General features: G+C 44.6%; 2 protein-coding genes across 6 annotated transcripts; one reads left to right on the top strand and one right to left on the bottom strand.

Annotated features, from left to right (window-relative positions):
- Window positions 1-1,138: 1,138 nt before the first annotated feature.
- ezh1 (enhancer of zeste 1 polycomb repressive complex 2 subunit) lies at window positions 1,139-14,103 on the bottom strand. 5 transcript variants are annotated; one of them, XM_053442649.1, is made up of 20 exons: window positions 13,261-14,103; window positions 11,861-12,044; window positions 11,560-11,685; window positions 10,583-10,705; window positions 10,185-10,302; window positions 9,822-10,046; window positions 9,171-9,273; window positions 8,783-8,946; window positions 8,522-8,613; window positions 8,244-8,406; window positions 6,771-6,955; window positions 5,153-5,244; window positions 4,982-5,010; window positions 4,745-4,870; window positions 3,467-3,645; window positions 3,279-3,374; window positions 3,050-3,131; window positions 2,816-2,899; window positions 2,605-2,731; window positions 1,139-2,482 (listed from the first exon to the last, which is right to left on the bottom strand). In XM_053442649.1, the coding sequence occupies exons 2-19, from the start codon at window positions 12,038-12,040 to the stop codon at window positions 2,643-2,645; spliced, it is 2,256 nt and encodes a 751-aa protein (XP_053298624.1). In that variant the 5' UTR covers window positions 12,041-12,044; window positions 13,261-14,103; the 3' UTR covers window positions 1,139-2,482; window positions 2,605-2,642. The 5 variants fall into 5 exon arrangements, with proteins under 5 accessions (XP_053298624.1, XP_053298620.1, XP_053298622.1 ...); XM_053442645.1 differs by having other exon boundaries at window positions 2,647-2,731; window positions 13,261-14,102; XM_053442647.1 differs by having other exon boundaries at window positions 2,647-2,731; window positions 2,816-2,896; window positions 13,261-14,099.
- On the top strand, window positions 9,174-22,617 carry ramp2 (receptor (G protein-coupled) activity modifying protein 2). The gene is made up of 8 exons (XM_053442651.1): window positions 9,174-9,273; window positions 9,822-10,060; window positions 17,608-17,742; window positions 18,555-18,620; window positions 18,739-18,765; window positions 20,621-20,653; window positions 20,791-20,968; window positions 21,073-22,617. The coding sequence occupies exons 3-8, from the start codon at window positions 17,682-17,684 to the stop codon at window positions 21,320-21,322; spliced, it is 615 nt and encodes a 204-aa protein (XP_053298626.1). The 5' UTR covers window positions 9,174-9,273; window positions 9,822-10,060; window positions 17,608-17,681; the 3' UTR covers window positions 21,323-22,617.
- Window positions 22,618-24,635: the final 2,018 nt, after the last annotated feature.

Here is a 24,635-nt window from a genome sequence, read left to right as displayed (position 1 = left end):
TTACACAACTCAGAAAGCACCGCAAAGTAGTGGAGGAGAAGTAAGAACAATATAGATGTAAGAATCACCCCGATTGTGGACATCATTAATGTTTATTTGTGTCGACATGACATGATATGCTATCAGTACAGGACTCTTTTTGTATTTTTTATTATATATTTTTATATATTTTGTTATAGCTTACAAATCTGCCTGGGTGTGTATCTGTATACAGTCCAAAAGTTCTTGGGGATGCATGACAGTTTGCATGTGTATGTTGGGGGGCGCCAATTTGAAATCTCGCCTAGGGTGCCAACATCGCCAGGGCCGGCCCTGACCAGTGAGCTGAGTTCCCAACTACGGTTCGAAGCCGAGACACTGGCCAGAGAAGAAAACACTTGGAATTCGTTGCTTATTTGGTCTGCATATGTGTACCATGAGTGATGGGTAACGTAGTGATGTCTAGTTAGTTGGTTTAGGTTAGGCTACATCGAGGACATTTTACGGGCACTGAGCAACGACATGGTGCAAGCAATCGATTTAGACAGCTTCTCTCCTGAGGAGAAAGTATGTCCTGAGGGTCAGTGAACAGGTAAGGGAGGAGCACGTGACAGTTCTAGGCCAATGGCTGTAGGGTTTTGTGGGATGGCAGGCTCTCATTGGCTGATGAGTTGGCGTATCAAGGGTGAATGAGGAAGGGGAGTGAAGAATACGCTGGTGGATGGATGATAGGAGTGTCGGAGTTACGAACAAGAAGTGTGTCGTGTCCGCTGGACTTTAATAAAGTTACACATAAAGAGAGACGTTTCGTGTCGTCTATATTCGAGGACGCTACAATATGAACGTGTTCACCTTTCAACTTAATTTGTCATTGAGTTGTGTTCAGTTCATCGTTCTCATAAAAGTGAACGTGTCCAATGAATTCGTTCTTTTGCGTTCGTTCATGCACAACACTGGAGATAAGTTGTGAGACAGTTTCATCTATTTTTCATTTGAAGAATCTTGATGAAAGAGAATCAGGCATGTTACAGCCACAAAGGTGTGTGAGCAATTCGGTGCACCTTGATAGATTCTTGGGCCCTTAGGGAGGAATTCCTTCTACTACTTTTCGGCGAGAAGCTATTGGACCAACACACAAAAAGGACAAGTGCAGCATGTCTTAATGTATAAAGTTAAAGTTTTATTTTTATAGGCATACACTGTACATATCAGTAAACTCCATTTTGTTCATCTCTGTTGACAAAGATCTCATTTCAAAGTGGGAATTAATGTTTCAAAAATGAAGAACGGAGCGGCTAACAAATCTGGACATATAAAAAGAAGAAGACAAGATGATAAATGATATTTTACATTCACATGTGGGGGACTTGAATATTTGGTCAAACTTTTTGTTTTTCCCATTGTTTAAACCTTGCAGAAGTTACTCCTCCACACTGCTTCAGTCTTTTCTCTGCGTAGAAACATTTGGCACTTGTATACGATTTTGAAAGGAAGACATTTAATCTGTGATTCGTTCATTTGTCAATTACTTGCCTCACAAGGTTTGACGGATTCAAGATCACGTAAACATGATTCGAAATGTTGGATGTGCGCATAGGTTGCTCAGAGTACCAATCAGGAATAGGTTGGTGTGTTAAGAAATGAAAAGAGGGGATGAGATCTCTTCACCATCGTCCACAGGCTACATTCAGTCAGTCGGTTTCTCGTCCGGTTGCCTAATTTTTTTTTTTGTTGCAGAACAATGATATAAATGCACAATAACTTATTTGACCATAGAGATGTGGCGGAGAGGCCTGCCACTGACTGGGGCTCACAGGGGAACACACCCGGTCAGGTTTCCTCTGAAAGAGGGCAACACAACACTACGATACAGAGTGACTGTGTCTGACTGAAGCTAATGCCGTGGCTAACACGTTTAATGGTTTGATTATCCAAGAGACAGCACATGCATTTCACCGATCATCATCGGGTACGAAGTAAAAGCTTACGTTACGTGTCGAGAAGTCAAACAAAAGCCGGTCTATAAGCACAGTAACAAAACGGCTGATAGAGATTAACACGCTGCATGATGGGTAATTGTCGCCTCTTTGCTTGGACAAGATGTAACCGAAGAAAATGTGCAATGTGGATTAATAGTATTTCCACTGTTAATGGTTTTGTTTCATAAGCTTGGCGTGTACAGTCTTGCGGGGTTGGTGGGGGGGGGAAGATGAGGAGGAGGGCGAGGCAGCAGCCGTCCTTGATGGCGGCGGTGAGGCGTCTGCAGAGCAGCGGCACCTGCAAACCATCAGGGAGGGACTGTCTATTTTTGGAAGTGCAGCGGAGAGGAGTGAGACAGTGAGGGTTTGGAAAAGTCGTCAGCCAGATGTGACACTGCAGAAAGGGTAAGAAGCGTTAGGAGGCCATGGAGCTATGGGGGACAGGCTCAGGCGCCTGGTGCAGCTATGTCGTCTCCACCTCCCTCTCTATCCCCACGTACTTGAGGGCATCAGCTTGGCTGTATCTGTGGGAGGAAGAGGAAGAGGAAGAGGAAGCAAAGCGTCTTAAATATGCCACAACAGCAGAAAGCACACGATGACATTGTACGTCTGCCTGTCTCTTTTTTCTTTGTCCTTCGTCTTTTACTTTGAAGCTGATGGAGAGTCACCTAAAGGCCTGTGACTCTACCTGTAGTCGAAGAAAAGCTCCTCTCCTTGCAGGATAGCTCGTTTGGCAAAGATCCCGATGCGATGGTCCCCGTTAACCATTACCACTGCAACGGCAAAACAAAGGGAAAGGTCACCAAGTCTTTTAATTCACGTTACACTTCATAGCAGAACATCTGAGACGGTCTCACCTTTTGCGTAACAGTTGGGATTAACTGAATGATTTGCAAAGCGGATTTTGTTCCCCTTTCGTGTGGCGTCCACAACAAAGTCTACTGAGAGATACGCACAGAGTTTATGAAGGATTACTTAACACACGGCAGGGATAGGCCGGGACTATATTACATTACATTTCCTTTAGCTGACGTTTTTATCCAAAGCGACTTACAATATATAACATGAAAGGGAGATTGGGGAATACTTGCCATTGTTCAAGTTGAAAAGGAAGCTGGACATGTATTTGTCGTAGATCCTGCCACGTCGGTCTGCCTCGTCCTGAGAGATCAGCTGCACACACACACACACACACACACACACACACACACACACACACACACACACACGCACACACACACACACACAACAGTGTCATCTATCTGAAAGCTCGTAAGCAAAATGATGTCTTTAATATCTGACCAATCAATGTGGCCTTGCCTCTCCGCAGTACTCTGAGATGAATTCATTCTTCTGAACAGCCTCTTTGATGAAGGTGCCCCACCCGGCGACATCCGATGGAGCCAGCAGCAGGTGCTAAAGAGGAACGACCAATATGAGTGACCTCAAACATAACGACAGATTATATATTTTTTAGCTGCTGAAACCTTCAAGCGTGCCCTCTGTACCTTTTTCAGGCCTCTCTGGATGCTGCAGTTCTTGCAGGAGACCACTTTGCTGTCCCACTGGTCCGCAGTCCCGCAGGTCATGCACAGATCTGGGTCGCACTCCCTCACAGCCAGGTAGCAGGGACACTGTTTGGTGTTACACTGAGTCTTGCACCTGCAGCCTGGGAAGCGGTTCTGGCCTGAAAAACATTCAGAGCCAGCGCTGCTCAGAAAGGGGCTATGCAGAAATATGATGCATGACTGGGCAGAACACAATGTGATTATGATGGATCAGTTCCATCTCCAAATGCAGCTGCAGCAGAGATGAACAATGGCCGAGAGACTCATTGGAGACCTCTGCTGGCAGATATGCGGAAATACAATTTTGCAGAGTGTAACACAACACCCTCTGGGCAGATGACCACAACGATCAGGCAAGAAAAATCAAAAATGTCTTTTCAGGAGACTCTGCTTGGTTAAAACCGTCCACAGCGACAGCTCCAGGCAGCGCTTGTCTCCACTGCTGCGGCGCTGTAACCTCCCATGCTCAGCCTGTGTGAGCTTTGTGCGTCAGTATCATGGAGCACTGCTTAGCCGGAGCAGCCTGAGTCATGCTGATGTTGGAGATGAGGTTGTATATCAGGCGCAGAGCCTGACACATCCCTTTGATTCCCCTCCAAGTCTTTTAAAGCACGCACATGTGCGACCAGGGGCTGCTTCCTGTTTGGCCGCAGCTCTCCCCTGCTACGGGAAAAGGCGAGGTAACGTTCGGGTAAGGAGGAGGAGGCGGGGGGGAGAAGGTGACTGGACCGTAAGTGATGCACAAATGGGGCAAAACCAAACCAAAGCAAATATGTTTACCTCTTCTTATCCCCGTTCTCTGGTATAAGCTCCCTAGAGGGCAAAATACAAAATGCATTCCTCCACCGTGTGGTCATTTTGGAAAACACAGTTCTAGGTCATTACTGCTGCAGCGAATGCCTCATTGTGAATGCAGCTCTGAGTTAAACAGACACCCACCTATCCCCGCCAGAGGACAGCTTCTCCTCTGACTGCTGCCAGAATACTGCAGAATCGTTTTACATTCTGCTGCCCTGCTCTACTGTGGCCTGGCAAAAATAAATGAGGTTTTTAAAGCTACTGGGAGCTTCCAGTGGAAAATGTGGTGACAAACTATTTTCTTTTCGCCGCACCAGGGCCGAGAAGGCTCCTTCTGTGTGTCTGCTTCTTTGTGTTTGTGTAAAGGAAAGATGCGCACAATAAGTGAGAGACAGGTGAAACAGAAAAGGTGACACTCACACTCGTGCTCACACTGACAGAACTTCTCGCAGAAATTCTGGGTCATCACACAAGGGCAGGAGCTGTCGCACGGATGGTCGGGGTGGTCACATGGTTGGTAGTTGTACACCTGATTGGAGGAGTTATCTGGAGCAACAGAGGACAAAACCCTCAGACTGGCACAGAAAGCCGGTTTGTGTTTCAGAGGGCAGGGTAGTAAAAGTCACACGGGGATAATTCAGTGGGGGAGGAACGCACCTTTCTTCAGCTGAATCTTCGCCCATAACCTGCAACATCAGACAAACACCAGGGGGAGGAGTTATGTGAGAATCCTGTTCCACACTCGCTCACTTTTCATCTTCTGAAGACACCAAAATATTAATTTGACAAAGAAAATGTAATTAAATGAAAATTTCTTTTTCATCCTGCCTGTGTTTCCTTTTCTTCTTTTGGGGCAAGATGCCTCCGTCCTCTAAAGGAACCCGATGGATCAGGACCTCCTTCACTGCGAACTCGTACACCTGGGGGGGGGGTTAAATGTCATGAAACAACATCACGCGGAAACGTTAGGTTACTGCTGTGAAGTAAATCGGTTCCCTTTATTCTAATGATGTTGTGTAATTTACCGGTCAAGCTGAAAAGCACATTGTCTCGATTACGCCACACAACATCCCCCCCCCCCCAACCATCCTCTGTTATCAAATCTCCACTGCAGAGGCCAAACATACACAAACATCTGCATGGACACACACAAACACACACACACACACACACACACACACACACACACACACACACACACACACACAACATCTTCTTGCTGCCAAAACCCGGATTTGGCCTCTTCCCGGAGACGCAGACAGACATAATGATGCAGCTGGTTTTAGCATTTCCACTTGATTAAGAAGTGGGCGGGGCGTTCTGGATATACAGAGGGATGATGGACAGGCTTTAACGTGTGTCAAAGACATATCAAAAAATTCGTTTTATCAGTTTAACAGTTTTTAAAAAAGAGCTCTGAGATCTGTTATATGTTATGTAATATGAGCGTATGAGAGACGACACATCTGGAACGCATCCCTGTTTATGGTGCCACATGCCATTCTCTCTCTAGTCCGCCCAATTATCCACATCATAAAACCACACGCACAGGATGCATGTTATTACACTCGCACTGACGCAAACGCAACGGAAATCAGCGACGCAAGTCTGTATTGTACCGTGTTTCAAAACCACTACGCATCCCTTTCATTATTAGTTATTTTCCACTGTTTATTTTACAAGTAGATCAACTGATTTCTCATAAAACCTCTTGCTTCTACTTTCTATTCCCTTGTTTGAATGGAGATCCTTTTTCTGTTTCTGCTCCACTGAGGCTTTGAGAATCTTTAATATCTATCTCCAGCCTTTTTCTCGTTCCAGCATGTGGCGTTTTAAAGAGGAACTCCCCACGTATTTTACACTTCAAAGTGCGTTTTCAGGTCTTGGGGAGTATTATTGCTCTTTGTGAAAACAGCTGAATAAAGCTTTTTTAAGCTCCTGAGGGAAATGAAAAAAGTATTTTTTCTCCAGTGACGACACTTGAGCTTTTCTCTCCAGTTGCCAAAATGTTCTCGCTGTGGGAACTGTTTGGTTTCTCTATAAAATTGTAAGGTCTCGAACTTTCAATACAAAAATGCTTTGAGACTCTTAACTAGATATTTGTAGACTGCTCCTCATTACTACAGCTCCTTAATTGGTGGCAGTCACGTTGCATTGTGGGTAATGTAGGCACCGGGTTTCGACAAGGTTATAGAGGTGGAATGATAAAATCTGTGGAGAACTCTTGAGAAGACTCTTTTGCACAAACTATGTGTTTCAGTGGCAATAAATAAAGTGTGAAGGGAAAATCTCTACTTAAAACTTAACAACCTAAAAAACTGGATTGCTTGGATCTATGTCATACAGTAATAACAAAGATGAATGAACATAGCAAAGTAATTGTTTCTCGTTGGGCTAGGGGAAACGAGTTGAGAAGGGAAAACCGAAAAACGTGCAGACATTTCACCTCCTTGCAGCTCTTGGTACCGATGAGACGCGCGATGGAGCAGAAGTTGTTGAAATACGTGCCGTGCAGGACCCTGAACAGTGACTCCTCCGCCCCGCTCCACTTGACCACACAGCACGGCTGCTGCTCGCCGTCATCATCCCCTGGACACAGCTTGGTGGGAGTCTGGCACCGTGAAGGACTCTCTGTTTCGCACAAACACACACACACACACACACGTAGATATACACAAAAAAACAAACATCAGTATTACTAACTAACTACTCTCGGCAGACAGTTTGTTTCATAGTTTTGGAACCTGCCCACATGCAGCAGCACACGCAAACCAATTCCTTGGTCTAGGCAGCTTTTCATCTGCACACATACAGACGCACGCACAGGCACGCGCGCACAAACACACACGCGCACACAAACAGACCCACACACAGGCGCGCGCACACACACACACACACACACACACACACAGTACACGGTACACGGTACACAGTCCTCAAAGGACCATGGGCTTTGATTGAGCTTTTTTGGATATTCAGGACTGATGCTTACACACCCACAGCTCGAGGCAGAGAGCCTAATGTTGCTTGGCAACAGGCAGAATGCAGCATTGCCGCGGCCACATGCTCCACCACACAGAGTATCTTTATTAATCCGCCCAACAATCTGTTTTTTTCCACATTATCTCAAAACGTGTGAGAGAGAGAGAGAGTCTGCTGAGTCACCGGTGAAGCGTGAGCGGCTTCCAAAACTAACAGGGACTCCAAGTGAGGCACTGACGGCACAGAGAGACGACCTGAGAGCTCTGGGAGGGAGGGCAGAATAAAGATAAAGATCCACAGGAGATCGCTCTTATTTCCCTCCCACTGCTCACCACATGCAGATGTCAATAGAAATTAAAGAGGAAGAGAAAAAAGGGCCACAGTAAGAGAGGGGAGGGGGGAGCAAAGTGTTTATGTTGGGTCTGAAGCATGCAAAACTAATGTTTGGTTTATTTTGCTTGGCAAGCGAAAGCTGATATTGAGAGGGGATGGAAGAGGGGGGCCGGACCGAGCAGGATATGACTTGAAAGCTATCATCCCCGGCCAAATTTCACTTTTCTGAAGAGCTGCAGTCAGCCTGCCAGAAAGGGGGACTATTCGGGGAAGTCATATGATGCAGCCACTCACAGAGTCATACAGTGACTCAAAGTCTCAGTAACACCTGCAAACAACTGTGGCTATAGTGTGTGGAAATACAGAGCACACAACCTTTAAGCTTGAGTGAATCATTCACTTTTAGCTGTGAAAATAGAAGTCTCATAATGACAAATTCTTCAGTACTAGCAAATACTGCACTGTATCTTCAAGTCTACAGCATAAGAACCCAACTGAAACCTGTTTTTCCATTGCTTGTGTAATTTTCATGTCTAGACAAAGCACCTGATGGTTTCAAAAGCTGCTCCCGACTGTGTTCTCTTGTGAGATCTGAGTCCTGTACCTGAGGAGGAGGTGGTCTCATGGTCACTGTCGCCCACTTTGCCCTCCTCAGTGGACCCGGATGGTCCGGGACAGCTGGACACGGTGGAACGCTGCTGCTTCCGACATCGGCGAGACCTCTGGGGCCGTACCATATTCTGATCCACAAACTGTTTAGCCCCTTTCTTCAGAGGAGTAGGTGGGGGGGGGGGGAGAGAAAAAACATGACAAAGAGTAAACAATGAAAACATCGTTGTACAAAATGCATGGACAGGTTGCAGGATTGTGAGCTTGGCATACCTGCAGCAGAAAGCAATCTGCACCACATGGCTCGGTCACCATGCGGATCTCCTTACTCTTCCTCTTGTAAACATTGGGCGTAGCATGAAAAGCTAAAAGAAAAGAAGACAACAATATTCTGACTCTATTGTGCAACAGGAGGTTTTATAGATTGCAACTGCCCACAGTGAAACTCAAAGTGTAAGAAGAGCTAAAATCTCAGGGAATCACAAAAAATGAATTTGCAAGAGAATTGAAAATAAACACAACAGAAGCCATTACGGTGTAGGAAACAGTCGTATTTGAAGCAGCGTCTGCAGAAGAGTGTGTGGAAGGAGTGTAAGGACTGCTCCCGCTGCACCGACTTTGCAAAGGGTCCGTCCAGGTTGGGGGTGCAAAGTGGGGGCAGCTTCACCAGGCTGGGGGGCTCCAGGAGGTCCTTGTACCTGAGGAGGCGACAGGGAACAACTTTCAGCGGTGAAACGTATACTCATTTGACATAAAGCTCTTTCAGATGCTGATGCAAGTGCTCCTTTGAGTCAGGGAGCCTGAGAGCGAGCCACCATTATTACTTTCCTCCCCGACGGCTCGCGTCGCCATGGTGAACTCTAAGCAACGGCCCGTTCGGCATTGTGAGCGCCGACCGGCGGTTTCACTTCGCTTTTCTTACTTTTCTTTCAGCTCCTCTGTGGTGCCCTTGTACGGGAACATGGAGGCGATGGCCATAAATATCTTATCGTTGGGGATCTTCCTGCTGCCGCACAAGTCCCTCACTATTAGGAGACAAGATAATAAGGGAGCAGAGTTGGACCACAATTCAGATTCACAAATACTTTTACACATTTTTGCAAAGGAGCCGAGGGTTTCCCGGTTCTCAAGGCCGCTCAGCGTTAACATGCTCTGAAGGCAGCTCTCGTGAGAACAGTGTAGTGGTCTTTTTTTTCCGCGTGTTTTATTCATGGACCCTTCAATCGTGCACGGGTTTGACCGCGCGCTCGGGTGGGCTTCAATTTCACTATCGCTTAGTGTTGGAAGTGTTTGTTTGTAGTCCAGTTTCTAATAAAGCCGGGAACGAGAGGTCATTCAATTGTGTAATTAGAGACGGGACATATCAGTGTCATGAACAAACAAGTTCCCTCAAACACACACTAACACACACACACACACACTGTGCCCATGCAGGGACACAGTGGTTGCTTTAGAGTAAACAATGCCAGCTCAAGTGCTGTTGGGACAGGACGACCTTGTGGCAGCTGTACTGTGTTGCAAGAGGAACAGTGTCGCCCTTGTTTCGCGCTGCCGCCCTCTCGTGTGAACTCACCCTCCGTCGTGCTCCTCCTCTTCCTCTTGACGAACGCCACGGTCCCCGCTTTGGTCTCCTCCGAACCCTCCGCCGAGCTCCTCCTCATCGCCCTCTCCTCCTCCTTCTTCCCCACCGCCTCCACCCCGGCCACGACCTCCTCCTCTTCCTCCTCCTCGTGGTCCGAGTACTGGCTCAAGGCCTCCACCAGCTCTTTAAAGACCTCGTCGCTGATGAAACCGCCCTCTGGGACACGACAGGTGAGAAGGAATGACACAGCGTGAACCTTCGGTATAACCCCCAGCAGGCTTCCAGAACCAAAGCTACATCATTAGCATATAATGAACCCAAATGAAGTACATCCGAGCTTGAGGGGACACACACCTCTGTCCCCATGCACGCCATCGTAGTTGTCGATGAGCTCCTCCAGGAAGGCCTCGTCCTGCTCCAGCACCTCGTCGCCCATGTAGGGGATGTTGTGAAGGAACGTCTCGTCCTCCACCTAGGACGCAAAGACTCCCATCAAGACAGGTACGTGACTTCCTGATGCTGCACGCTAACCGTGCGACTTCTGAGGAGCTACATCCGAAAATATCAAATGCACTTTCATTGTCAAAATAAAGCGTTTATGGAACAACGGTAACATCCACTTGTAGAGCGGTGACGGTTGATTTTCAACATCTTCCAAATAGGAATCAGGTGAATGAGGGCAATATTGTGAAATAAATATAGTGAAATACTGTGACTGCATTGCCCGCAACACACTGTGGTTCACTTCATACCATGAAGTTGTGCTGCAGAGGCGACCAGGAGTACATGAAGGGGATTCCTGCCACTGTGGACAGGGGCCTCATGGCGATGGATTGAGCTTTGAACCCTGGGAAGCCAAACTCCACCGTACACATCTGTAAAAGAAGAACGGTTAGGGTCCAGACACTAGAACAATCCTCTGCAATCTTATTACTATGTAACAGGGGGAAATAAACCCAGTAAACCCAGTATAGCTGAACCTGGCAGCACGTGGGAAGAGAATGATGCCGTCATACTCTCAGCTTGTTATATCATGAGTTCCTACAGAGTCACATACCATACCATCAGTTTCTGACACACAGCTTGATTTTCGTAAAACATCTGACAGGCAGGTGGGAATGAGAGCAGAGCAGTAGAGCTGGTGAAGTGGACTCAGCACGATGGACATGGCACTCATGTAAAAATAATAATACACATGACTAGAATGAAGCTCAGTCGAGTGCACACCACTGCTGGGGTTCAACAGTCTCCCTTATGAAACCGCATTTAAATTCACTAGATCCGGATATTCATTTGGATCTGCAGAGTATTCTATAAATATCTGTCTCTGACATGTATTTGATTTTTCCATCAAGATCCATGAATTATTTTCAGAGAAATCACTGAAAACGCTGAAAAATGCCAAACATTACATTACAAAAACATATTGCATCCACCCAACCTTTCTTGGGTCATGCACCAACCCTCCACAGGATATAATGATTATTGGTCAAGTAAATTTTTGCATAATCTTACAAACAAACGATACGAAGACATACAGTAACCTCCTTGGTGGAGGTAGTAACTAGTTGACCCTGACCTGCTGGTGCAGGAAGATGATGTCTGAACTGTAGAGTGCAGGCAGGAGGATGGTATTTACAAGATTGTGATGCAACAGAGATTATTACACCCTCTTCAGCACACACACACACACACACACACACACACACACACACAGATGCGCACACACCTTTTTTCCGGCCATAGCTCCACCGGAAGTGGACAGAGGTGTGGGCTGAATCCTGAGCTTGGACCACTCTGTGTTCAGGAGATTCGTCTGCCGCTCGATCTTCTGTCTGTTGGACACAAACAGGCTCTAAAAACACAAACAGAACAAAGTCAGTGTCACACGTGCACCGGGCACATAAACAAACACTGCGAGTGCTGCACATAAAAAACACACACCTCCTGCAAGGAACCATGCAAACAGTAACAGACCGAGCCGTTCATTTCAGTTATATGGAGATGTATCTATAACTGTGCTCACCCACCTTGACCTCCTCTGCTTTTTTAAGGCGTTTTAATTGGCGCAGGCGCATATACTCAGACTTGACCCTCCGCCTCCACTCCAGCAAGCTGCGAGAGTTGGCGAGGGAGGAAGGCTGAGGTCTCGGGGCTGCTGGGGCGGCACCAGTGGCAGGGACTGGGTCTGCGGCAGCTGCATCCTCCATGATGCTTACAAAAAAAAGAAAAAGACAAGAGATGCTGTGTGGTTAAAATCCAACATCACTGGGTACAGCCTGCACTGGCATTAGATGCTGAGGTCAACGACAGATTTTTTGTTATCGCAAAAAGTTGAATGGGAACAATATCAGGAAAACTATAAGTAATTTTCAATAGTATTTGGTCCTCTGACGACACTTTATAAAGTAGTAATTTGACTGTTTTAACCAGCAATTGTCAATTATCCTTAACAGCCTACAGGTAGCTGTGTTAATATTATTATTATCATAATAATGATAACTTTATTTCTATAGCACTTATCTGAACAAGGTTACAAAGAACTTTACCAAACACAGGGGGGTAAAAGAGAACAAAACAAGACACATAACATAATAAACACAACATAATAAACAGCATAAATACTTAATATTAAAATATTTAAAAAAAAATATCTGATCAAAACAGTTTAATTTAAGTAGTTGGTATTAAAGATGGTAACACGCTGTTATTAAATGACTATATATAGTGAGTAGGATGCTCTCTTCCTTTCTGCTTCTCACTGATGCAAAAGTTCCCCTTTCACTCAAACTGGAAGTCTGTTCCAAAGAGCGCCCCCCACTGCTGGCAAAACAAAACTGACATCTCGTGTTTTTTTTAAAAAAGCTTCCAAACACAGGTGCTTTAAACTGTTCAGAGTCTCCATCTTCCTCTTCATCATCGGTTTCTAATGTCACAGTGATAATAAGCAAACGGACACACAACGCGCACATGAATAAATAAAGTGTAAGTGCGTGTGAAAGCACGGGGGGGGCATCCACATTGCTCGGGAGTGGGCGTGCCTCCCCACCAAACCAGCACGAAGCGGAGCAGAAAAAGTGCGTAGTAACAGTTTTCACGCGTTTCACGCTCTCCTCAGAGAACACGAACTTCTCTGCGGGAGCCGACGCGCGATCGGAAATAAGTGTGCGGGTCAATAAGAACCGAGCGGGGGAAGCTGCTCCCGTGCGCCTCTCTCCTCTCTCCCACCTCCTGGACAGACGATCCGTGCACACACGTTTTCAGCCTCAGCTCAGGAAAGTGCGCTGCGTCCCGAAGCAGCAGCAGCAGCAGCAGATCCGTACACCAGCACTGTGTCCATCCCGATGTGCGACACTTTAAACAGCGCGATCGCAGCACACTACCGCAGCATCTCCCCCCGTGTCCACCCAGTGTCGCAGTTATTAAATACCTCCAAATCCACGTCGTGCGTCCTGCTTGCGCCTGCAGCGAGTCCCCCCCCCCCTCCTCCTCCTCCTCCTCCTGCTCCTCTCTCTCTGTAGCCGAGGGATCCGGGGCGGTTAAACGCGGTTATTCACCGTGGATCTGACGCAGGAACCGTCGGGATCTCTCGGAGAAAAGCAGCCCGTCCATCCAGGGGCATGGTGCCGCCGGAGCGTGTTGTTGTTGTCGCCTGCGAATAGCTGCGCACTTGGCTCAACCCGAGCAGCAGGGTGACGTCTTTATTGTGATCACAGCCTTTCCCCAACCCGCGAGGATTTATTACTATTCTGCGTCCTGGGAATAAAAAAAAAAAGAGAGAAAAAAGTGGCGTAGCCTGGCGGAGCGGCCGCGGTGCACAGACATTCACACACACACACACACAACACACACACACATACACACAGGCACTCACGAACAGGATCTGATGCAACTGTGCGTCCGCGTAGTAAAGGGCTAGATCGCCATTTAAATACTGCGTTAGCTCTCTGGGTGCTTTTTTTTTCTTCTTTTTCGGTCGGCATGTGATCCCCTCTCGGATGAGTCACGTCAGGACACTCACGGGGTGAGGCAGAGTGAGACACAAGCTATAAATACATAAAACCGTGCTACATCGATTTTATAATGATAATTTTTAATTGAAGGAGTAAAAAAAACCCTCATTATAAATATAATAGGCGCATTCACTTGAGAGTAAATCCTGTATTAAAGTTATCTATTATGATCATTTAAACTGATTTTTATAGTTTAAAAACTGACCAATAGTTTTCTAACATTCCTGCAGACCTCCACGCTCTGTCGGACGGTAAACAGCTCAGTTGTAGTTCCGCTCTCTGCCTCCCGAGGGCGCTCGACACATTTTACCCAGGATGAGGCTCCTCAGGCCACTGATGCTGTCACCAATGACTGCTTCACGTGCAATACGAATTCACAGAACTCGAGGTGGAAACATGGCATGAAACTACTTCTTGCAACAAAAAGGAGAATTATATAAATGCAGAATTGATATTGAAATATACAATTTGAAAGCCTTTGTGCAGAGGATGAACACGTAAAGTATACTTGAGTTCAATGGAGCACGTTTTTGTTCTTTAACCTGATATGACCTATACCATACGACCTATAATAAAGCTAATTGTACACATAATTACATTAAAATATAAATACTAATTATCTTTAACAAGTCAGGCTGCTCGCAGTTTGTGCCACTGCACAGATACAGAAGTTGATACTTGTGCAGAATCACATTCTGGTTCAGAAAAATACAGTATTTTTGGAGCAGTGTTCTATTATCAATGCATTTAACCTGAGACTGATAATAAAGCAATTACCTAGTTAAGAAAGATGCATTTTACAGAAAATTATTTCCCCAGCTGAAATTTAAGTCCAGCAAATGTATCTAATCAATATTTTTAATAGAAAACCAAACGATGTAACTACATTTGTATTTATTAATGTACATTCATTTAGGATATAAATGATTTGGAATGCAAATTTATATCAGTGTTCTAATTGATTTTCATTGAATACCTATTTGTACACCAACCTAGATTTAGGGGTTACCACAGTAGGAATTTTAGTAGTTACAATACATTACATTACATGTCATTTGGCCGACGCTTTTATCCAAAGCGACTTACAATTAGTGTGGGGGCCATTTTGTTAGGGGCTCAGTATCTTGCCCAAGGACACTTCGGCATGCAGATGAGGAAGAGTAGGGATTGACCCAGCAACCTGCTTGTTGGAGGACATCCACTCTACCCCCTAGGCCACACCGCCCATTGACAAATACAATAATAAACGCTTATATTTGATCACATTACAACACGTATAAACCACTTATAACATGCTTATATACTGATCATTACTGCCAAATAGGGGGGCTAAAATGAAAGCACTGCATAATATACATAAAGGTTTATAATGCATAAGTACACATGGGTGCGTTGATAGACAAACCTATATTCACTCTTCACATAGATACATCTTTTCCCGTTCTATAAAAATTCAATGGGGTGTTACCATATGACACATTAGCCTTCTGCAGTTCTACGATCTTAACCAAATAATACATTTTTAAGGATATTTTGAAACGTTTTTTGTTCACATATGGAATGTGTAGTTACTCAAGATCCCATGAATAAAAAGATAGAACGTAGCTTTCGATGCTTCTGTGATGTTAGTTGAAAGATTGAGGCTTAGCTGTATCATGTGTCACTTCTTGTCATGAGTTATAAATATGTGAATGCTTGTTATTCTGTCAACATTTTCAATGATTTACTATATTGTCTTCTTCTTTTTTTCCCCAAATTAATATCCAAAGAAACGCTGCTTCTCTGACTCACAAGATGGCACTGTTCAGTTACTTTTTATGATATGACACAATACATGCTCACGTACATGTCTAGCTTGGATAAAGAAATCTCCCTGGAAGTTTTTTGGTTTCTTACAAAGAAACTATACAGCTACACAAATGTGACTATGTTGTTTATGCCTCGTATTTCTCCCGGTTATTAATTATGCATTCAGCAACCTAAAGTATGTTTATTATGAAGTCGTCTAACACTGATACTGAGCTGTCAAACTAAAGCAAACAGGAAGATAAGCATGTGGGGAGCGACGCGATTATCGTCAGGAAGTTTTTAAATGTAAACTGTGTGTTGGGCTCTTGGCGGCTGTCATTGGGACTCACTTTCAAGTATATTGAAGGTTTATTGATCTGTGACTTAGGAAAATTCACAAACACAGACGTGTTAAGTAGTTTAAAGTAGCAACCGACTGGATGAAATCAAGCTAACAATGCAACGCTAACTAAAATAAGTGGTTGAATGCAATCGTTAGCTGTTGTCTAATGGTAGCTAATGAGCTATCAAATATGTCGTTAAACCTTGAACCATGGAAATAAAAAACAGTTTGTCAGACACTCTGTGTTTGTTTGACTTTTTAACCTGGATCACAGCAATAGCTACAACATTATTCTGTTCATAACAATGCATTAGTGTTTGAGCATCCTCCCCAGTTCAGGATGTCTGATGAGCCGCACAGACGACGGAGGCCGAACCGAGTTGAGACAGTCTCAACAGAAGTCCTCCATGATCGTCCCGCCCTTATTGCTGTTGCATGGTGACAGAGCGATACTCAAGTATTGGTGTTTTTTCACTTTCCGGCATCATTTCCAATGGTTTGTCACTTAAGTGCAATGAATCATCGGATAGGTTGGCCAGAGAAGGATCCATCCAATTGAGCCTTCGTTTCTCTGTGATTTCGCGCTTCTCGGCATTTGAAAAAGCCTTCGGAATGGGACACAGCCAAGTCGAGCCGCTGTGACACAATCGGTCTTCAAATACAGCCTCCGAAGGATTGCGCCTCTGAATTGAGACACAGCTATAGTCTCCTAATGCTCTTAAAAAAAATCTATTGAGCTAAATGTTTCAGTTCCTATTTGTGGGACTTTTCAAAATTGAATCAATCAGATAAAAAAAAGAGAGGACTCCTTTATCAGAAATAAGGTTTACTGTGGCCCCCAAGTCACCTGGCGTCGTCCCGAGCCCCGGCAGCTGAGAGCTCTTGCGATTCAGTGACGTGGACGAGCGCATCATCACGGGTGGAGAGCCTTGCTGCGTCTCATTACCACAGAAGCTCAGTGTTCTGTCAGACGCAGATGTGGTCGGAAAAGAGACACAGATCAAAAATGGTGTAACAGCAAAAAACAACATATTCCTGACTCACCAACGCCACTGATGAGCCATAAATCTTATGCTCTCCAACAACAACAAGGAAACAGAAGTCATGATCTGGAACACGTACTTTCCAATGATGTCAAATTAAATGGGAACCAATAGAATCAGAGGTCTTGGAGAATACTAGTGCGTGTGTGAAGAAATCAGAGTGTCATCATTAGAGCTCAAGATGAAGAAGTGAAATACTAACACTGTGGAGCACCCCTTCAAAACGTCATTCATCTTTATATAATATAGATTTTTGCTGTTTATATGAATTACTCATTTCTGGGACGATAGAAGTATCAAATGGGTTTTGGGGATTTTTGATTGACAATCAGAGAGAGAGAGAGAGAGAGAGAGAGAGAGAGAGAGAGAGAGAGAGAGAGAGATGTGATGGGGGTCTACCTAACTCCTCACTTTTTGATTGGAAGCAGAGGGAGGGATGAGTGAAGGAAATGGATAAAGAGAGAGAGGGAGAGAGGGAGAGATGGTGGTGCACCAATGGACCACAGTAGTTTTGAGCTAATCAGAGTGTCCCTGCTCTGTTGTGTAAATCCACCCTTCCTGGGAAATGAGAGCTTCCTGTTGCTTTATAGAGCCCTCCTGCGAAAAGGTTGAGATATGTAATCCCTACGCACCAGTGAGGACGCACAGAGCACTGTCAGGCACAATGACAGCCACCAGCCTCTCGCCCATGTTCTCTGGCTGGTTTGTGGCTCTTCTCTTCTGGGGTAAGTCGAGGATCCAGCGTGATACAAGCTACAGTATAACTTCTTTTCTTGCCCTCTGTCTCACCTCTGAGGAGGAATGCTTTGGAGGCTTTCAGTGGTATTGTGTGGCTTTTAAGAATGGAGCTTAGCTTGTCTCATGATTAAGGTTTATACCTTTATACTTAACTGTCATGTAGTGAGTGTCATCATGCCGTGACAACATGTAGTAGATGTTGAAAATGTTATCATCAGTATAGGCCAGGCTATAACAATTTTCATTACCATTGCTTGTATTTATTAAATAAGATATACATGTATTATTCACGTAAGAAGGACATGGATTGTGTATTTCAATAATCTTTGTGTTGTATATATATTTCCTTCAAGCAGTAGCACACAAAGGGAGGATACAGTGACCTGTTTGCTTCACAGTTTTCTCAACAGGCTATTTCCTTTACTTTTAACTACATGATATATTGTGTGCGATGGGTTATTTTTACATTAAAGTACCAAACCAGAAGTAGCTCACATCATTTTGTTGTATTTTGTACAATAAAATGACAATGAAGAGTTTCTACTCTATTCTATTCTATTCTATTCTATACCTTCTTACTTTCACTGTTTGCATATACTGGATTATATTTGTAAAGAATATATTTTTGTATGTACTGGATTATAATAACATATTTTGAACTGTATATACCTCTACGTAACTTTATGTTGTTCCATATACTGCATTATATTTGTATGTGCTGTTTACTGGATTGCCGCATTTCGTACTTTCCATCATCATTTCAATGTTCTGTTTTCCCATTGTTTTATATCTGTTACAGCAAGATGCACGACAGTGGATGGCCTGGTAGATGAACAATTAGCTGCACAACCTACCACAACAGTAGGTATGTTGAAGAAATATATAAATACATATATATACATATATATATATATATATATAAATATATTGATCACATGCATGAAAATGAATGCGTTGACTAACCCAATGCGATTTCTCGACAGGGTATCACTCAGTAGAGATGACTGCCAGTAAGTTTACAACCTTTTTCTATTTCACATTATTGTTAATGGTCGACAACATGTCTGTGTGTCTGTATATATATATTCAATGTATATTTCAAATAGGGATTAAGTGTTTGAGTCCAGTGGGGGTTTGTTCTGGGTCAGGTCCTTACATCAATTTTCTTGGCCTGGAACAGACACACGGAGAAAGCAGAGCTCGGAGAGGCTGTTTTCTGCCAAGATCCCCTTGTGTGTATTATCTTGAGAATCCAAGAAAAACTCCTGGGGAGGTCTCTACCAGCGTGGGGGTCAGCAACAGCAGATAAAAGGTCCATAATGGTTTGGGGTGAAAGGTTAACTGAAACCTCATTATGAGCGGCCCCCACCTGGCTCAACTTCCTGAAATTGTTCGTCATTCACCCCATGCAACGTCGGTGATCAACGCATGAACTCAAGAGTTGTGAAACAACTGGAAGTTTGGAGCAGCGCCCCTTTCGCTGTTCCTCATCCTGTGCCTTCCCTTTTTTTTTTCTCTCCTTTCCCCTGACTGTCCCCCCTCCTTCCCCTGCCAACTCCCCCCAAACTCTGAGCTCCTCCTCTGCTGAAAAGACACATTTCCTGATGTCATTACTAAATCAAAATGCAGCTCGGCAAACAGATGTTGTGAGAGGCCCAACATGTGGATCCAGTGAAATAAATGAACGAGCTGGTCCTGAGAAAACACGAGCCGTGCATTTCATGTTTCATTCAATCAATGAAGCCATCTCTCTCTCTCTCTCTCTCTCTCTCTCTCTCTCTCTCTCTCTCTCTCTCTCTCTCTCTCTCTCTCTCACACTCTCTCTCTCTCACTCTCTCTCTCTCTCTCTCTCTCTCTCTCTGTCTCTCTCCCTCTTACTGCTCTTTTAAAGTTGTGAATGGCGACAGTGAGAAACTACCTCGCAGATGAAACACTCTGGTGAGCTGCTCGTGACAGAAAAGAACAAACACTTGCCGCAGCTATGGTGGAAATATCTGCTTTTAAACAGCCCGTCAGCTGGGTCTCACAACTTGTTCCAGGTTTGGTCAAATTAACCTAAATATGAAATCCCGCCTGTCAGCACAGCACACCCTGCAGCGTCATGATTCCATCCACCCCAAAACGCTGAAGCCCTAAATGTTTACTTATGTTTCCTATTTGGCAGAGGCAGCCCAAAAGGCAAATAAATCACATGCTGTGAGCTGGCCAGGCCGTCGACTGTGAGAAACTGAGACTAAAAAGCAGAACAAGAGTTAAAGAGTAAGGGTTTTCAGATGTGGGTCCAGCCCAGCTTGGGTGTGCTCCCTTTTATTTGGGAGAATGGAGAAGACAATCTTTGTTGCCTCCACCCCTTTAAAAGGGAAAAAGTCCTAAAGCAGCGCGTGTTGGAGAGGGGAAGCACTGCTGCCAAGGCGCAGGGCCGTCAGACAGATCTTCCAAGAACATCTGGTAACCGCGGGTAACACTGTTTGGACATCTGGTTACCGAAGGTTACACTGCGACTCTTCCATCCTGCCGGGTTTCCTGTTATGCCTCGCCGTACACAGACTAAGACGTGCAGGTTTATTATACATGGTCATCAGCCGGGGGAATCGCACCTTTATTCGTTTTCTTCTGACATGAATGGAGCACTTGGTTTCATTGGGGTATTCCTCTCCTTTCTCTCCGGTGAGTGTGTGGTCTCCCTCTCTACAGCTGCAAAATGCCTGCTTCAGCACAGACACGTGAAAGAGACTCATGGCTCATTATACGGAATTCTTTTTGTATGGAAACTTAATGGACTGAATTAGAATGTTTTCACATGATAGCGTGTACAGTTTACTGTAAATGTTTTTAATCCCAAAATCTGACTTTTCTCCCTCTCAGACACAACTTACGGAGAGGCTACCGTGCCGTTTGGTAGGTGACATGACCTTTTAACCACAGATAGACAGGCAAACTTGTATTTCATCCTGTGAATGTCCAAATTTCTTTATTGTCTTTTTATAATCTGTTTATGTTGCTGTTCTCTTTCCTTTTGTAAACTGTCATTGCAGCTTGTGGGAATGATACTCACCGTTGCCCGGAAATATGCAACTTCTGTAGTGACATGTACGGTGCTCCAACAATGGATTGCCTGTCAACCCTGATTGGCCATTTATGTCTCAACACTTTTGAGAGTTCAATGGAGTCACTGAACAGCACTGACTGGTGCAAGTGGGGTAACGTGAGCGGGTGAGCAGTGAGTTCAGTGTCTGCACTTTTTGACATTTGAAATATATACATTTTTACTAAATTTCTGAATCCTCTTCCATATTCTCCCGGTCTCCACGCTGCAGTATGTACAGTAACCTAAGCCATTGCACAGAGGAGATGTCTGACTGTCTCATGATCCCGTGGCCCAACCCGCTGGTGGAAGAGACCTTTGTGGACATTCACTCCAGGTTCTTCCAGGATTGTCCAGAAGAGGAGTTGAGCGACCCGCCGCCGGTCGTCGTCTTAGCCCTGGTGATAACTCCCATCTGTATGATCCCGGTCATGGTCGTCCTGGTGGTGTTCAAAACTAAGAATGGCGATGGCAGCTACTGAGGGTCTCAATTCTTGGTTCACAGTCACCAGGAAAATGGCGATTTTGGACCTATGCTCTGTCCATTCTCCCAATGTGAGGACTGCTTGTTTCCACGCAGGCTGCTGCCGCCCTTTAATCTCACCGGTGAGCTTTCGGAGGTGTGACTGTTTCTGACAAATTAACCTGCACTTCACTTCTCTGAGGAATTCTGAAACATCAGCAGCAGAGAAAACCGATCAATAGACACTTCTGAGCCAGAGTTCATAATGTCATATTCTGTGGCTGATCAGAGACAAACCCCCTGGTGTTAACAGACGCTGACTGTGACAAAATCCTTTGTTATTATTAATTCATGTACTGTATCGAATTAACAATTTTTAGGAAGAGAAACTGTGACAAAAGATTTGTTTTCAACCACCGAATGGAAATTGGAACACTGATGGTTTTGGTTACTTCCAAACTGGATGCACATGTTCGGAAAACGGCTCTGTTTGAAATGGAGAACACAATTTTCAGGTTTATGATGACAAAAGCTCTAGAGCTTGCAAAACTATGTATTTGTTGACAGTCCTCGATAAGTCTGACACCATTTGTCTTGGTTAAAGACAAGATTCTGAAATGATGACTTATTGCTGAACTCGTGAATTCTTCAAACTGAGCCACTAATTAGACGACGTACTATTCAAACCAAGGCTGATCTGGGTACAGGTATGGGTTCGTTGTTTGATATATGCAAATGGTCAGCCACGTGTACACAGGGAGAACTACCAAGGGAGTATAGTGTGATGTATGGATGTGGTTATGTGAGTCAGAGCATATGGTTTGGAGATCAGAGGTTACAGATGGGACACAATGAATGGGTACGCCCAGAGAGGGAGATCTTTTTCCTGGTATTGTCTATTTTTGGAATAGTATTGAATCCTTAAGCACTTTCACTGTGACAATCCTCACGATCTTATGTTGATGAGCTGAACGAAGTGTATCTAACGTCTCAATCCAATTCAGACAAAGGGACATATTTAGTTTGTCTGTGCAGCCTAGTGATAAACACTGAGTGATGACAAGAAGATAATCATGCTATCTTCTGCTTGAATCTTGATACCCGTGGGTATGTGTTGTTATGACGACAAAGCCATTGTATGCGCTTTCAGATTTGGAATCAAATGTGTATTTATATACTGTGTTATTTTTCTGCTATTGTCAGGACTTACCGTGCTGTCTGTGAGAACACACCCTGCCTGCTCTCACGCCATGTACTGTATGTACTTTTTTTATATTTTATACAATTAAATCTACAGTTGGAATGTTGGCTCTACTTTGACTCCCTTCTTTGGTCAGCTGTTTATTTGTTTCATGTTCACAGAGATGTGACATCTCTCTCGCAAAAGGGCCCTTTAACCTTTGTCAGTATTTGATTAAACACCTTCCTCTCCCCTCTGTGCAGTGCAGATGGCATTGCTTTGTGCTCCAGGTAGAGTTTCATTGTATCTCCAGTAAGCTGTATGGGCTGGATTGACGTGCAAGTGCGTAGCATAGCGCATTGCATAGTCTCCACAGAAATGCAATGAGGGAAGCGGTGACAGCAGTCATGTATCACACCCTCATCTGGCACACACAACTCTGCAGGGTGGGCCTGTGCTTGTGTGTACATTGTGTGTGTGTGTGTGTGTGTGTGTGTGTGTGTGTGTGTGTGTGTGTGTGTGTGTGTGTGTGTGTGTGTTTGTGTGTGTGTGTGTGTGTGTCTGGCAGGGCTGGGTGGGAAAGTGTGTTTGGTGACCTTCCTCCCCTCTGGATGTCGGGCCATCCTCATCCCCACCCCCGTCTGATCTCATCCTGCTCTGTGTTGCTCCTCACTACTGCAACACGCCAGAAACACTTCAGACAGTTAAATGCAATATGTGATTGTGAAAGCCATGTTAATCATATTTTATCAGTCACCTTTCATCAGATGTTGCACTAAACCATATGTGCGCATGATCAGTACAGGAGACCAATACTCAGGATCCACATTCAAATGGAGTTGCCACAAACTTAACCAGGCCAGTAAACTATGCCCTCTAGTGGTTGCAAGTGGTAAGGTATCAAACTCCTTAATGATTCAGCAATATTGCTTGACAGCATTTACCAAAGTGCAGGGGTGGAAACTCAGGATAACATGTAATGAGTTTTATGCAGACAGATTTACAAATAATAAGTGACACTAATAAACCATTTCGTCTGTGCATGTAGATTATGGTTACATTATCAATGATAATATGACTACACATCTTTAAATTATGGCAACTTTAAGATTAGGCCTTCAATTCCTAGTAGTATCTTTATCACTTAGACTTCAAATTTGGGCAACACAAAAAGATCTATGTTGTGCAAACCATGAGCAGCCAATAGCCTTCACGAAGACCTCCACCTTAAATCTGAATCGGGGATAACGCTAAATGTAAATTACTACGTTTTAACTGTTCTCTAAATTAGTCTTTCTTTTTATTCTTCCAGTGACATCATCATAAAACCAATGTGACCTGCAGATCTTGTTTTTACAAACAACTCATTTTTATGTGCACAAGCTTAGTCTATAGAAAAACTATTCTGTGCATTCAGCATTATTGGGCATGGCGGAACATAAAGCTGGACAACAAAGTGAATGAAGGAAAGTAAATGGGCGGCCGTGGCTCAGGAGGTCGGAGCAGGATTCTCCATCGTGGCTTTAATTAAGCTGACTTTGCGAAAAAAATGTTTATGCCACAGCTGTAGACATATGAATATATATTTATAAAACGGAGGACAAAGACCGCTGCACAGACACTGTACTGATCTCACTCGCATGCCTCAGCTGTGTGTCCAGCTGCAGGGTGGTGGGTGGGTGGGTGGGTTTTCGACTCTGTGACCTCTGGGTCTTCGAAACCGTGGGAGCTGATTTCCGTCTCGTCCCAGAGATCTGGCAGAGGTGGTGGAAGGGCGGCAGGTAAGGGCGTCTGCACATCAACTGTTGGTCTACTTGGCAGCAGTTGCTGACGGAGCCTTTTGCCGTTGTCGCTGTCTGATAGTGTCAGCATCACTGCTTCGGGTGAAGGAGTATTGGGCAGCATCAGCGACACCACATCCACCTCCACAGCTGCAAGAGAGAAAGTCAACTTCCTGGAGCAGCCCGTGCCAAGTTATCGTTGAGTTTTTTTAGCATCTCATTTGATTTATGGGATGTTTCAATTTTCATGATGTTTCAATAGTTTACTGGAGCATGTGCGTTCTAAAGTTTGCCAAACTTGATAAAGAATTAAAAGATCGCGCCCGCTGAAGCGAGTCATTCATTGTGACATGAGTAATTACTTTGTAGTG

Source organism: Pleuronectes platessa, chromosome 16, assembly GCF_947347685.1.
Source record: "Pleuronectes platessa chromosome 16, fPlePla1.1, whole genome shotgun sequence".
Taxonomy (NCBI): Eukaryota; Metazoa; Chordata; class Actinopteri; order Pleuronectiformes; family Pleuronectidae; genus Pleuronectes; species Pleuronectes platessa.
Note: the sequence above shows the minus strand (reverse complement) of the source record. Positions and strands in the feature narration are given on the sequence as shown.

Bases quoted from the DNA above. Each gene is read 5' to 3' on its own strand.
- ezh1 (XM_053442645.1), bottom strand. From the start codon at position 12,040: ATGGAGGATGCAGCTGCCGCAGACCCAGTCCCTGCCACTGGTGCCGCC. The intron at 10,303-10,582 runs GTATGAAGTGAA...TTTGCGTCCTAG, and splicing joins CTCTGCAGCACAACTTCATG to GTGGAGGACGAGACGTTCCT. The intron at 3,375-3,466 runs GTACAGAGGGCA...GTTCCTCTTTAG, and splicing joins TCCAGAGAGGCCTGAAAAAG to CACCTGCTGCTGGCTCCATC.
- ramp2 (XM_053442651.1), top strand. From the start codon at position 17,682: ATGACAGCCACCAGCCTCTCGCCCATGTTCTCTGGCTGGTTTGTGGCT. The intron at 17,743-18,554 runs GTAAGTCGAGGA...TATCTGTTACAG, and splicing joins TGTGGCTCTTCTCTTCTGGG to CAAGATGCACGACAGTGGAT. The intron at 18,621-18,738 runs GTATGTTGAAGA...ATTTCTCGACAG, and splicing joins ACAACCTACCACAACAGTAG to GGTATCACTCAGTAGAGATG.